Below are 15,086 nucleotides of genomic sequence, written 5' to 3' on the forward strand. Positions count from 1 at the left end.
TAATTTACAAATATGTTTAACTTTCTGCCACCAGTAGATTTAAAAGAAAAAAGGTTTTCCCCGGAGTACCCCTTTAAAATTAATTACATATGGGAGCGCAAGTTTTTAGCTCCCCCCTGCCGTATGCCCTCCCGTATGGGGAAAAGCGTGATGGGAACCCAGCCTAAATGAGTAATGAAGAAAACTTCACACTTCATATCGCTTAGATGAAGGTCTAGCGCAGAAGTATTCACCACACACTTGCTTATTGCAGTGTGCATACTAAATAGATGAAAAATATACATCTAGGACAGGAGTATTCAGTTTAGTAGGCAGCACAACACTCTAAACAGGGGATGCGCTTCCGACAATGATGGAAGTTAGTGGCTGCATGGACCATCCAACAATCCTTTGTGCAACCATCCTTTTACCCCAGTGTTTCCCAACCAGGGTGCCTCTAGGTGTTGCAAAACTACAACTCTCAGCATGCCTGAACAGCCAAAGGCTATCCAGGCATGCTGGGAGTTGTAGTTTTGCAACATCTGGAGGAACCCTGGTTGGGAAACAATGTTTTACGCTATACAAGTCAATTGGCGGTAGAGATTTTACATTGTTGTTGCAGATTTGCAACAAACCCCACAAATAAGAACAAACAAAGTATACTAACGTCTCCCCAAAAGCATTTCTGTGGGGCCATGTTCACACGGCTGAATCTTCTATTGGAAAATTTCCTGCCAGATATTCCGCAGCCAGCGGGTACCGGCAGAAGGACCACTCAGAAACATGCCGTCTGCATAGAAGGCAATGCATTTCCAAGCAGATTCTGCTGAAAGCCCTGGTGCGTCAATTCTTTCTGCAGCGGCAGGAATTTGAATTTCCGCGCGAGAGGTTTCCCGGTGCAGAAATTCTGCTCAACAGTACAGCAGAATTTTTCCATCGGATTCCGCCATATGAACAAGGCCTAACATCTCTCAGGTACCTGCTGGACTGCATACGGGAGTCTTTGGCGACATGAAAATCCCATGGAACAGCTATGGATGGCGTCACACATGACCATGCGCCATTGCTGGGTGGGGGAAACAAGAAAAGTAGCAATAAAATCTGCACCCACAGGCGCAAATTTGCTATTTTGGTTTTCCCTGTGTAAGTGCTACGGAAATTTAGAGCAGAGATTCCGCTTATATATCCCAGCAACGCCACCACAGTGATCATACACTGATGGGATACAGGTCCTGCAGAACAGGGTTTCCCAACCAGCCAATCTCCAGCTTTGGGAAACTACAACTCCCAGCATGCCCGGACAGCCTTTGGCTGTCCGGGCATGCTGGGAGTTGTAGTTTCCCAAAAGTTCGAGGCACTCTGGTTGGGCGACACTGTTCCTGAGTGACAGTTCTTCAACAGAGGAGGAACACACTATTTGGACAGATAATGGACAGCCCCTTTAAGTATCCAGGTCATGTATAAGGAAAGTAACAAGCAGATCACATGAACAGAACTTTCTATTAAACTTTATGGTAATAAAACGAACAATGTGAACTGTGCTCATAGTAAATAACGTGTTGGTACACAGAGGAGCAGCACGCTGTTTGAACAGGTGACACTCCAGCTGTCACTACCAGGGGGCACGCTGGGACTTGTAGTGCCGCTGTGTAAAGCCACTACAGCATACACAGTCTCTCTCACCTGCGCCCGTACTAAGCCGCTGTCCCCGGCTGCCTGCTGGGCGCTCATGTGTCCGCACTCGTTCTGCTGCCTGCAGCCCGGGCTGTGCTGCTCCAGAGCGGACCTTCCTGCTCTCTCCATGCCGCCAGTCAGTGTATCATTCCTCCGCCTCTACACACAGAGCCGCACCCGGCCGCAGTCACTGGAGGTTCCCGATAGCCGCAGCGAGTTACTCCGGGGCACGGAACAGACTGCTTCCTTCCTGCACAGGGGCGCGCCTGTCACTCGGGGCTGTGAGGAAACGGGCTTTATAGCGCGCAGCAGGCTCGTCCTGGCGGTGACATCATCACACTGACGTCATGCCGGCCTCCGCTGCTCCCGCGCAGGTAGAGGAATGTGCCGCTTCGCTGAGTGAGGCGTCATGATCAGTGACGGAGAGGAGGAATCCACCAGTCAGCTGTCATATTCTCCTCATAAGCCCTGTCCTCAGGATAGGTAATACACGTACAGGACTGGTGCAAGGATTTTTGCCACCCTAGGCAAAAGTTACTTTTACCTCCCCCTTGACTCCTCCCTTAACACGCCCCACCTTGTTACTGGGGTGACACACTGTAACAAACCTCCTCATGTAATTACCTTACTACTCTGGTGACACAAAGTAACCACCCTCCTCCTCATATAATCCCCTTACTACTGGGGTGACACACTGTAACAAACCTCATCATGTAATTACCTTACTACTCTGGTGACACAAAGTAACAAACCTCCTCCTCATATAATCTCCTTACTACTGGGGAGACACACTGTAACAAACCTCCTCCTCATGTAATCTCCTTACTACTGGGGTGGCACACTGTAACAAACCTCCTCCTCATATAATCCCCTTACTACTGGGGTGACACACTGTAACAAACCTCCTCCTCATGTAATCTCCTTACTACTGGGGTGGCACACTGTAGCAAACCGCCTTCTTATGTAATTATCTAAGGCCCCTTTCACACTATAAAAACACTTCCGTTATGAACGCCCGTTAGGAAATCGGCAGTTATACGGCCGGTACAAAATCACTAACCGCCGTTAGAAAATCCCATTATAGTCTATGGGATTTTTGTAATAGCAGTTTCAACCCGTGGGCAAATGAACGGGAGTAATAGTGCATGCACTAATTCTACCGTTACTATCAACTGTCCCATAATAATGGCCGTTATTAATAACGGGCAATAACAGGTTAAAATGGCTATTAGAAAAGTCCCATAGACTATAATTGGATTTTCTAACGGCCGTTAGTGATTTTGTACCGGCCGTATAACTGCCGATTTCCTAACGGGCGTTCATAATGGAAGTGTTTTTATAGTGTGAAAGGGGCCTTACTACTTTGGTTATACACTGTAACAAACTCCCTCCTCATGTAGTCTCCTTACTACTTTGGTTATACACTGTAACAAACTACCTCCTCATGTAATCTCCTTACTACTGGGGTGACACGCTGTAACAATGCTCCTCCTCATGTAATCTCCCTACTACTGGGGTGACACACTGTAACAATGCTCCTCCTCATGTAATCTCCTTACTACTGGGGTGACACACTGTAACAAACCCCCTCCTCATGTAATCTCCTTACTACCGGGGTGACACACTGTAACAAACCCCCTTCTTATGTAATCACCTCACTACTGGGGTGACACACTGTAACAAACCCCCTTCTTATGTAATCACCTCACTACTGGGGTGACAGCTTAGCGGCTGTCAGGACCTGGCGAATTAACTCTGTTACAGAGGGCAGAACAGCGCCTCCATCAAGAGGGCGTTCTAGACTGCTGCCTATTTTGCCTATAGGTGGAGCCGGCCCTGTACATGTATGATTCGCTGGAAAGCTCCAATAATCACTACACTAGAGGTTCTAAAAACTTTGGAGTACCTGTCATGTGCTTGATAAAATGTATAATACTCCCAGTTCATTCCCATCATAATAATAAACCACCCCTGCCTTTATTTTTATAATTTTTCTTTGTTAGTTTTCTACCTTGATGTTGTGTGTATCTTCTGCTCAGTCTTACTGAGCTCCAAAGACTGGGAAGGGGTGTTCCCCAGCTGGCGTGACATCATCTGAAGCTCTGCTATAGATTTCCAATAGATTTATTCAACAGTCAGGTCCAATATACAGGCTGGCCTGGCCATCTCTTCCTTACATTGCAATTTCACTTTGCTTTGCTGAACGGAATTTGTGCAGAAATTCCGCTGTGTAAACTTAGCTTATAGGTCCCTTTAACCCCTTCTCGACCTATGACGTACCAGTAGGTCATGGATCGGGTGAGGGGAATATGGTGCAGGTCCACGGGTTGGGTCCACGTCATAACCGGCAGATCCCCGCTGCTTTAAGCAGCTGACATCTTCCGGGAAGGATGCACATTGGAGCTGGTTCCGATGTTGGTCATTTAAATGGTTAAATTCAGTGATCAATAGCGATCATGGCATTTAAACATTAAGGCTAGGTTCAGACTACGGAATTTCCGACAGAAATTCAGATGTAAAATTTCCGTCAGAAATTCCGCTTGCTAAAATGTCTAGTGTAGTGAATGGTTTTCCGTTCACAAATTCACACTTAAGAATTTGTGAAGCGGAAAATCGGCTTTCAAAATCCGCTAGAAAATTTCCGCCTGAAGAAAGGGGTTGCTCTTTCTTCAGGCGGAAATCCGAGCGGAACACATAGCAGTCTATAATTTTCTGCCCGAAGATTCCGTAGTCTGAACCTAGCCTAAAGGGGTACTCCACTGGAAAACATTTTTTTTTTTATAAACTGGTGCCAGAAAGATAAACATAATTGTAAATCACTGCTATTAAAAAAAAAAATCTTAATCCTTCCAGTATTTATCAGCTGACGTTATGATCCACAGGAAGTTCTTTTCTTTTTGAATTTCCTTTCTGCCTGACCACAGTGCTCTCTGCTGACACCTCTGTCCATTTTAGGAACTATCCAGAGCAGGAGAGGTTTTCTATGGGGATTTGCTCCTACTCTGGACAGTTTCTAAAATGGACAGAGGTGTCAGCAGAGAGCATTGTGGTCAGGCAGAAAGGAAATTCAAAAAAGAAACAACTTCCTGTGGATCATGCGGCAGCTGATAACTACTGGAAGGATTAAGATTATATAATAGAATTAATTTACAAATCTGTAAAACAAAACAGGGAATGTGCAGCTCACAATTAACTAGCCGAGGTAAGAGGGCTATACACCTACACCTACTGTTGGAATTAAAATGGCAAAATTTAAACAAAAGCCAACCCCTCAAAGCTAGCATCAGTTACCTGATACAGAGATGAAAAAATATTGAAAATGATTAGATCATGCTTCAATTATAACATGAAAATGTAAAATTTATTTCACAATATAAAATATTCAAAAAAAAATATAATTATTTTTTTTAAACAGTTAGTCCTCAAAGCACAGGGCCCTTGTGCTGAGGGAATTATGATATAGAATAAAATATATTAAATGAAATAGCAATATCAACAAACATCGATAGCTAGCATTAGGAAATTTCAACAATGTGGTATCACTTTAGATAATCCGGCCTCCGGTAGTCCGAAAATGAACTCAAGTCCCATAAATGGTAAAAGTTCCAAAATGATGGAAATAGAAAAGATGTGTTATAGTTACCAGCCTGCAATAAGTCCCGACAGCAGGTCACCTTGAGTTAAAGTGTGAAGTCCGCACATCTAAGATTGTACCAGACGCTGGCGTGCGTCTTTGCGGCGGTCTGCCTGCCACAGACCAGCTGGAAAGATAGCCGCTTTTGGAGTTGTTCGCTGTAGATGGTAACCGAGCGATGTAGCAGGTGCGGACCTCTAAGTAACTCGGTGGTAGGTGACGTCACAGGCGCTGGGCAGCGCTGCCTGGAAGCTGATCTCAGGAGAAATATGCTGGTTTGCAGAGCTGGATCAGAAGTCACCGGTATGGAGTCAGGTATCGGTGATATGAAGATGATATATGAAGATGATATATGTAGTAGGTGTACATATATCATCTTCATATCACCGATACCTGACTCCATACCGGTGACTTCCGATCAAACTCTGCAAACCAGCATATTTCTCCTGAGATCAGCTTCCAGGCAGCGCTGCCCAGCGCCTGTGACGTCACCTACCACCGAGTTACTTAGAGGTCCGCACCTGCTACATCGCTCGGTTACCATCTACAGCAACAACTCCGAAAGCGGCTATCTTTCCAGCTGGTCTGTGCCAGGCAGACCGCCGAGAAGACGCACGCCAGCGTCTGGTACCATCTTAGATGTGCGGACTTCACACTTTAACTCAAGGTGACCTGCTGTCGGGACTTATTGCAGGCTGGTAACTATAACACATCTTTTCTATTTCCATCATTTTGGAACTTTTACCATTTATGGGACTTGAGTTCATTTTCGGACTACCGGGGGCCGAATTATCTAAAGTGATACCACATTGTTGAAATTTCCTAATGCTAGCTATCGGTGTTTGTTGACATTGCCATTTCATTTAATATATTTTATTCTATATCATAATTCCCTCAGCACAAGGGCCCTGTGCTTTGAGGACTAACTGTTTAAAAAAAAAATAATAATAATTATAAATTTTTCATATTTTATATTGTGAAATAAATTTGACATTTTCATGTTATAATTGAAGCACGATCCAGTCATTTTCAATATTTTTTCATCTCTGTATCAGGTAACTGATGCTAGCTTTGAGGGGTTGGCTTTTGTTTAAATTTTGCTAATTTACAAATCTGTTTAACTTTCTGGCACCAGTTGATTTAAGATATTTTTTTTCCAGTGGAATACCCCATTAAACGCCAGTCACATCTGCAGCTCCGTGTTCTAATAGCAGGCTGCAGATGGGTTGGTGTGGAAGAACGGGGACTAACCCGTTCTTCCTGGTCATCGGTGCATCGATGATTGGTTAAAGGGGTACTCCCGTGGAAAACCTTTTTTTTTTTTTTAAATCAACTGGTGCCAGAAAGTTAAACAGATTTGTAAATTACTTCTATTAAAAATCTTAATCATTCCAGTAATTTTTAGGGTCTGTAAACTACAAAGGAAATGGTTTTCTTTTTGGAAGACAGAGCTCTCTGCTGACATCATGACCACAGTGCTCTCTGCTGACATCTCTGTCCATTTTAGGAACTGTCCAGAGCAGCATATGTTTTCTATGGAGATTTTCTCCTACTCTGGACAGTTCTTAAAATGGACAGAGATGTCAGCAGCGAGCACTGTGGTCATAATGTCAGCAGAGAGCGCTGTGTTCCAAAAAGAAAATCATTTCCTTTGTAGTATTGCGCAGCTAATAAGTTTTCAGGATCCGGATACTGGGAGGATACTGGTGGTGGATCCTCTGTGTCAGTGGGGTGATGACGTGGGCCGTACCAGGGGAACGGAATCTAAGGGGTTACTGGTTTTCACCAGAGCCCGCCGCAAAGCGGGATGGACTTGCAGCGGCAGGTAACCCCCAGGTCGTTCCACCCGATAGCGACTCAACCCCAACTGACGGCTGAGACAGGTGCGGTACAAGGGATTAGGCAAGAGCAAGGTCGGACGTAGCAGAAGGTCTGGGCAGGCAGCAAGGATCGTAGTCAGGGGCAACGGCAGAGGGTCTGGAACACTGGCTTGGGACATACAAGGAAACGCTTTCACTGGCACAAGGCAACAAGATCCGGCAATACTGGGAAGGGGAAGTGAGGTTATATAGAGAGGGCACAGGTGTGAGCACTAATTGGGCCAGGCGCCAATCAGTGGCGCATATGCCCTTTAAATCGCAGAGAGCCCGCGCGCGCGCCCTAGGGAGCGGGGCCGCGCGCGGCGGGACTGAGCCGTCGGGGAACAGGACGGGTGAGGAGACCGGGATGCGAGCCGCGAGCGGGCGCGTCCCGCTACGCGGGTCGCATCCCCGCCGGTAACATTAATGCAGCGCTCCCGGTCAGCAGGTCTGACCGGGGCGCTGCAAGAAGGTGAACGCCGCGAGCGCTCCGGGGAGGAGCAGGGAACCGGAGTGCTCGGCGTAACATAAGTACTGGAAAGATTAAGATTTTTTATAGAAGTAATTCACAAATCTGTTTACATTTCTGGCACCAGTTGATTTATAAAAAGAAAAAGTCCACGGGAGTACCCGGCAGCCCTTAGCAATCGAGCACCGAAAACATTGTAAACATTTTAAAATTGTAAAAAAAGTTAAAAAAAGTTTTATAAAAAAATAAAGTATGTTCAAATCACCTTTTCCAATTTTCAAATAAAACGCTGTAAAAAAAATAGTAAACATATTTGGTATTGCCACATGCGTAATGGTCCTAACTATAAAATTATGATGTTCCTGATGCTGCACACTGAAAGACGTAAACACAAAAAATCCAAAGAGCAAAATTGCTGATTTTTGGTCACATCACGTCCCAGAAAAACATAATAAAAAATGATCAAAAAGTCATATATGCGCAAAGGTGGTACAGTTAAAAACTACAGCTCATGGGGCAAAAAAAATAAGCCTCCTTAGGTTTAAAAATAAAAAAGTTATAATGGTCAGAACATGGCATTCAACAAACCTTTTTCTTTTTCAATATTTTTTTTACCTTAAAACCAAACAAAAATTATCTAAGTTTGGTATCATTGAAATCATACTGGCCCACAGAATAAAGATGGCATGTCAGATTTACATTATTCTGATCCCTGATAAAATTATTGCCCCACAAAATTGCGCAATTCCATGCTTTTTTCAATTTTGTCTTACATATATTTTTTTCTGGCTCTGTAATACATTATATGATAAAATGAAGCATGCCAATAAAAATTACAGCAAGTTTTACAAAAAAAGAAGCCCTAATACAACTTTGTCAGTGAAAAATAAAACAGTTTCTACATAGGTCTTTATTAAAACTTTTTTCAGCTTCTATAGCCTCTTCAGTGTTATTTTTGCTAGGGGAGGGGCTTTTATATAATTAAAAAAAATGTTTTTATTCTTTTTTACACTACAGTCCTCATAGGGCACTTTTTAGCGACCACAGCAAGTATCATTTAAAGAGGTTATCCAGCAGCGGTTTGTTTTTAGTTTTTTTCTTTTCAAAAGTATTCCTATTCTTTAGCATAAAACAAAACCTTACTCACCTACTGCGCTCCAGCTTGACTGTCGGGCCCAAGAAGCACCTGTGGCAGTGGCAGTATCACATACTGGATGTGGGTGCTTCCCGGATCCTACAAATCAGGCTGCTGCTCAAGAAGACGATCGCTGCAGGGCCCAGAGGCATCACAGGAGTTCAGGAGGTGAGTAAAGTTTTTTTTTGTTGTTGTACACTACAGAACTGGCATAATTTCCTGGGGGGGGGGGGGGGGACCTCATGGAATCACCCTTCAATTTTCAGTTCTGAAATAAATACCAGGGTAAATTTAAAAATGCTAATAAGTCTGAAATTATAAGGCCGGATTTACACGTCGGCACATGCTTTAAAATGTCCATGCAATCTTTGAAGTGGTATTTTACCTTATAACACTTAACCCTTATCCACAGGATAGGGGTAAGTCTATGGAGCTGTCAGAGCAGCAGCTCCATAGACAGTAAATGAAGTGGTGGGGCATGTGTGCCTCTCAAAGCTCGATTTCAAAGTGAGACTTGGGCACCCATTCTATGGATAGGGGATAATTAGGTTGGAATACCTCTTAAACAATATAACTAATTTTTAGAGGTGCACCGAAATGGAAATTTCAGAACCGAAACGAAACCGAAATTAAAAAAAATGTCTGGCCGAAACCGATACCGATACCGAAAATGACTTCTCCCCGTCTTCTGGTAAAATGCAGCGCTCCGCTCATTAGATTAGATTCCCCCACATTAGATTGCCAGCTCCCCCCACATTAGGTCGGGAGTTCCCCCACAATAGTAGGCAGCTCCCCCACAATAGTAGGCAGCTCCCCCACAACAGTAGGCAGGTTCCCAAATTAGGTCAGCATTTCCCCCACAATAGTAGGCAGTTTCCCCCAACAATAGTAGGCAGTTCCCACACAATATTAGGCAGCTCCCCCCAACAATATTAGGTAGCTCCCCCCACATTTGTAGGCAGCCCCCCCCCCACAATATCAGGCAGCTCCCCCCAACAATATTAGGCAGCTCCCCCCACATTTGTAGGCAGCTCCCCCCACAATATTAGGCAGCTCCCCCCAACAATATTAGGCAGCTCCCCCCCCCCACAATATTAGGCAGCTCCCCCCACATTAGGTCAGCAGTTCCCCCACAATAGTAGGCAGGTTCCTCACATTAGGTCAGCATTTCCCCCACAATAGTAGGCAGCTCCCCCCAACAATAGTAGGCAGTTCCCACACAATATTAGGCAGCTCCCCCCAACAATATTAGGCAGCTCCCCCCACATTTGTAGTCAGCTCCCGCCCCCCCCCCCCCCCCAATATCAGGCAGCTCCCCCCAACAATATTAGGCAGCTCCCCCCACAATATTAGGCAGCTCCCCCCAACAATATTAGGCAGCTCCCCCCCCCCCCACAATATTAGGCAGCTCCCCCCACATTAGGTCAGCAGTTCCCCCACAATAGTAGGCAGGTTCCTCACATTAGGTCAGCATTTCCCCCACAATAGTAGGCAGCTCCCCCCCAACAATAGTAGGCAGTTCCCACACAATATTAGGCAGCTCCCCCCAACAATATTAGGCAGCTCCCCCCACATTTGTAGGCAGCTCCCGCCCCCCCCCCAATATCAGGCAGCTCCCCCCAACAATATTAGGCAGCTCCCCCCCCCCACAATATTAGGCAGCTCCCCCCACATTAGGTCAGCAGTTCCCCCACAATAGTAGGCAGGTTCCTCACATTAGGTCAGCATTTCCCCCACAATAGTAGGCAGCTCCCCCCAACAATAGTAGGCAGTTCCCACACAATATTAGGCAGCTCCCCCCAACAATATTAGGCAGCTCCCCCCACATTTGTAGGCAGCTCCCGCCCCCCCCCCCCAATATCAGGCAGCTCCCCCCAACAATATTAGGCAGCTCCCCCCACAATGTTAGGCAGCTCCCCCCAACAATATTAGGCAGCTCCCCCCCCCACAATATTAGGCAGCTCCCCCCACATTAGGTCAGCAGTTCCCCCACAATAGTAGGCAGGTTCCTCACATTAGGTCAGCATTTCCCCCACAATAGTAGGCAGCTCCCCCCAACAATAGTAGGCAGTTCCCACACAATATTAGGCAGCTCCCCCCAACAATATTAGGCAGCTCCCCCCACATTTGTAGGCAGCTCCCGCCCCCCCCCCAATATCAGGCAGCTCCCCCCAACAATATTAGGCAGCTCCCCCCACACAATATCAGGCAGCTCCCCCCCCCCACAATATTAGGCAGCTCCCCCCCCCACAATATCAGGCAGCTCCCCCCCCCCACAATATTAGGCAGCACCCCCCCCCCACAATATTAGGCAGCTCCCCCCCACAATATTAGGCAGCTCCCCCCCCCCCCACACACACACACATTTGTAGGCAGCTCCCCCCCACATTAGGTCAGCAGTTCCCCCACCCCACAGACATACAGCTTCCAGCCAAATACAGTGTATGGCTGGAGGCTGTATGTCTGTACTGCTGCCCCCACAGTGTTCCGGTCACCGCTCCACCGGCCCGGGGTCACATCTACTGCTATGGCCCATGGACCATAGCAGTAGGTGCCGGTGCCGGGACCGGAGGAGCGATGACCGGAACACTGAAGAAGATGACGCGGCCACTTACCAGGCCCCGGCCGGCGTGCGTTCTCCTGCGACGATCCTGCGGTCCTCCTGCGTCTCTATGGTTGTACGCACGGGACGTCAGTGACGTCCCGTGCGTACGACCATAGAGGCGGAGAAGCGAAGAACCGAAGGAGGATCGCGGAAGGATCGCAGGAAGAAGCCGGGGAATGGTGAGTGACCGCCGGACATCCTTATGTCCCGAAAAGATTTTTCAGGACACAGGGATGTCCGGGATAGGATTAGGAATACTTCTTTTTATGTGCCCGGGCCGGCTCTTGTGTGTGGCTGCAGGCGGGGGCCGACCAGAGCATATAAAAACTAATACTGTATGCTAAAAACCAGGGGGCCTCCAGCTGTTGTGAAACTACAAATCCCAGCATGCCCGGACAGACTTTGCCGGTCCAGGCATGCTGGGAGTTGTAGTTTCACAACAGCTGGAGGCCCCCTGGTTTTTAGTACACAGTATTAGTTTTTATATGCTCTGGTCGGCCCCCGCCTGCAGCCACACACAGGAGCCGGCCCGGGCACATAAAAAGAAGTATTCCTAATCCTATCCCGGAGAGCGCAACCCCCCCCCCCAGATGTTGCGGCCGGCCCCCCCTGCACCGCCCACGAGTGCTGTGGGCGGGCAGGGGAGGTGGGTCATTATCGGCAGATTTTTAGTTGTTTCGGCATTTTGCCGAAATAGCTATTTTCGGCCGATATGTATCGGCCGCCGATATATCGGTGCATCCCTACTAATTTTAAAGGGGTTGTCTGGTTCAGTAAAGCCTTGTTTATAACCAGTTAGGGAATTATAAGATATTAGAAGTCATCCCCTGTTCAAAATCTCAATTTTTTGGCCAGAGATGATAAAACTCCATCCTGTAAAGTTGATTTGTCAGCTTCTCCTTGAAAAACTTGGAATCACATGATGAAGAATATTGTTTATCATTCCTGAAGTTTATGCCTCAACAAATTCATGTATTGCTTCTTGCCTTTGGCTAAAAGTTGACAGTTTAATTTTTTGCCAGGAGTGACTCTTTAACTCCTTAAGGACACAGCCCTTTTTCACCTTAAGGACTGAGCCCTTTTTCGCAATTCTGACCACCGTCACTTTACGAATTAATAACGCGAAAATGCTTTTACCGAATATTCTGATTCTGAGACTGTTTTTTCGTGACATATTCTACTTTATTTTGGTGGTAAGTTTTCGGCGTTACTTGCATCCTTTTTTGGTGAAAAATCCCCAAAATTTCATGAAAATTTTGAAAATTTTGCATTTTTCTAACTTTGAAGCTCTCTACTTGTAAGGAAAATGGATATTCACAATAAATGTTATTTTTCTTCACAAATACAATATGTCCACTTTATGTTGGCATCATAAAATGGACATATTTTTGCTTAAAATTAGAGCAGCAATTTTCAAAAAAATTCATGAAAATTGCTAAATCTGAAGGGACAGATGTTACAGAACTACAACTCCCAGCATGCCTGGGCAGTCCAGGCATGCTGAGAGTTGTAGTTTGGCAACATGTGGAGGGCTACCGTTTGGGCACCACTGTAACAGTGATCTCCAAACTGTGACTCTCCAGATGTTGCAAAACTACAACTCCCAGCATGCCCAGACAGCCTTTACGGGCCTTTTACTTTCACTTTAAATCCCCCCCACCGTCGATTCCCTACCTGATCCAGTATCCAGCAGTCTCCAGCGAAGATCCCGGGTCCCCAGGCATCTTCTCCTGCAAGTACGGCCTCCACCTTCTTCCCACGATTCCCTTGATATCCAGGGGCGGGCAGAACAGGGGGTTGCCATGGCAACCCCATGTCCCATGCTGCCATCGGTCAGAACTCCGTGCTAATGGCAGGGGATAGGAGGAGATCGCAGCTCTGCGACCTCACTCCTATACCTTAGGCTGATTGGGGCTGTCGCTGACAACGCCGATTAGCCCTATTTTCCAGGTGATCGGGTCACCAGAGACCCGATCAGCCCGGAATTGGAGAAAATCGCATGTCTGAATTGACATGGGGGGGGGGGGGGGGGGTCTCAGGACCCCCCTGGGCGATGTGCCGGCTGAATGATTTCAGCAGGCATCCCGATCCGGTCCCCAACCAGCTAGCGGCGGGGACCGGAATTCCCACGAGCGTATCCAAAAGCCCTGCGTCCTTAACCTCTTCAGGACATAGGGCGTATGGATACGCCCTGCATTCCGAGTCCTTAAGGACCGAGGGCGTATCCATACGCCCGTGGGAATTCCGGTCCCCACCGCTAGCCGGTTGGGGACCGGAGCCGGATGCCTGCAGAAATCGTTCAGCAGGCATCCCGGCATATCGCCCAGGGGGGTCATTATGCCCCCCCATGTCGGCGATCGGACAATTCAATCCAGCGATCTACGGCGATTCCGGGTCAATTGGGTCTCCAGTGACCCGGTGACCCGGAATTACTGGCTGTTCGGGGCCGTCTCTGACGGCCCCGAACAGCCAGAGCCTGCAGGGGTGAGGTGGCACTGGTGCCACCTCACGATCGCCCTGATTCGTCGGCCGACCAATCAGGGCGCCTGCTGCGGGTGTCACTCCCGCACCCGCTCCGCCCCTCTTCCGGAGGACGTGAGCGGGTGCGGTACGTGCACCCCGGGTGCTGGGGACCCCGATCCCTGGCGTGAATGTTGGGATCGGGGCCCCAGGAGCAGCGGCGGCGACGACGAGGGACTGACCTGTGCGGCGTGGATCGTTGGAGGTGAGTGACAGCCTCCTGCTGTTGCTTAGCAACAGCTCTCAGCATGCAAAAAGGGCATGCTGGGAGCTGTAGTTATGCAACAGCAGGAGGCAGACCACCACAACTCCCAGCATTCCCTTATGGGCATGCTGGGACTTATGGTTTTGCAACAGCTGGAGGCACATTTTTTCTATGGAAAAGTGTACCTTCAGCTGTTGTATAACTACAACTCCCAGCTTGCACAAACAGCTAAAGTGCATGCTGGGAGTTGTAGTGGTGCATCTGCTGGTTGCATAACTACAACTCCCAGGATGCCCGTTGGCTGTCGGTGACTGCTGAGAGTTGTAGTTTTGCAACAGCTGAAGGCACACTGGTTGTGAAACTTAGAGTTTTTTTTTTTTTACCTAACTCAGTGTTTCACGACCGGTGTGCCTCCAGCTGTTGCAAACTCCAACTCTCAGCAGTCAATGTACACCATGCACCGTACATGCTGGGAGTTGTAGTTTTGCAACAGCTGGAGGCACACTGGTTGTGAAACACCGAGTTAGGTCACAAACTCAGTGATACATAACCAGTGTGCCTACAGCTGTTGCAAAACTAAAACTCTCAGCATGTTCAGTCTGTCAGCGCATGCTGGGAGTTGTAGTTTTGCAACAGCTGGATGTCCGTCCCCCCCCCCCAATGTGAATGTACAGGGTACACTCACATGGGCGGAGGTTTACAGCAAGTATCTGGCTGCAAGTTTGAGCTGCGGCAAATTTTCTGTCGCAGCTCAAACTGCCAGCGAGAAACTACTGTGAACCCCCCCGCCCAGGTGACTGTACCCTAAAAACACTACACTACACTAACAAAAAATAAAATAAAAAGTAAAAAACACTACATATACACATACCCCTATACAACCCCCCTCCCCTCCCCAATAAAAGTGAAAAACGTCTGGTACTCCACTGTTTCCAAAACGGAGCCTCCAGCTGTTGCAAAACAACAACTCCCAGTATTGTCGGACAGCTGTTGACTGTCCAGGCAT

The 15,086-nt window shown here is 47.4% G+C and overlaps 1 protein-coding gene across 1 annotated transcript in view; it reads right to left on the bottom strand.

Annotated features, from left to right (window-relative positions):
- FAM241A (family with sequence similarity 241 member A) overlaps positions 1-2,077 on the bottom strand; it is a 37,391-nt gene extending 35,314 nt beyond the window's left edge. The window contains exon 1 of the mRNA XM_056551773.1: positions 1,663-2,077. Within this exon, the coding sequence (XP_056407748.1) occupies positions 1,663-1,782 (120 nt within the window). The 5' untranslated portion in view covers positions 1,783-2,077. The remainder of the gene's footprint in view (positions 1-1,662) is intronic.
- Between the last annotated feature and the right edge of the window lie 13,009 nt (positions 2,078-15,086).

This window comes from Hyla sarda, chromosome 1, assembly GCF_029499605.1.
Source record: "Hyla sarda isolate aHylSar1 chromosome 1, aHylSar1.hap1, whole genome shotgun sequence".
Taxonomy (NCBI): domain Eukaryota; kingdom Metazoa; phylum Chordata; class Amphibia; order Anura; family Hylidae; genus Hyla; species Hyla sarda.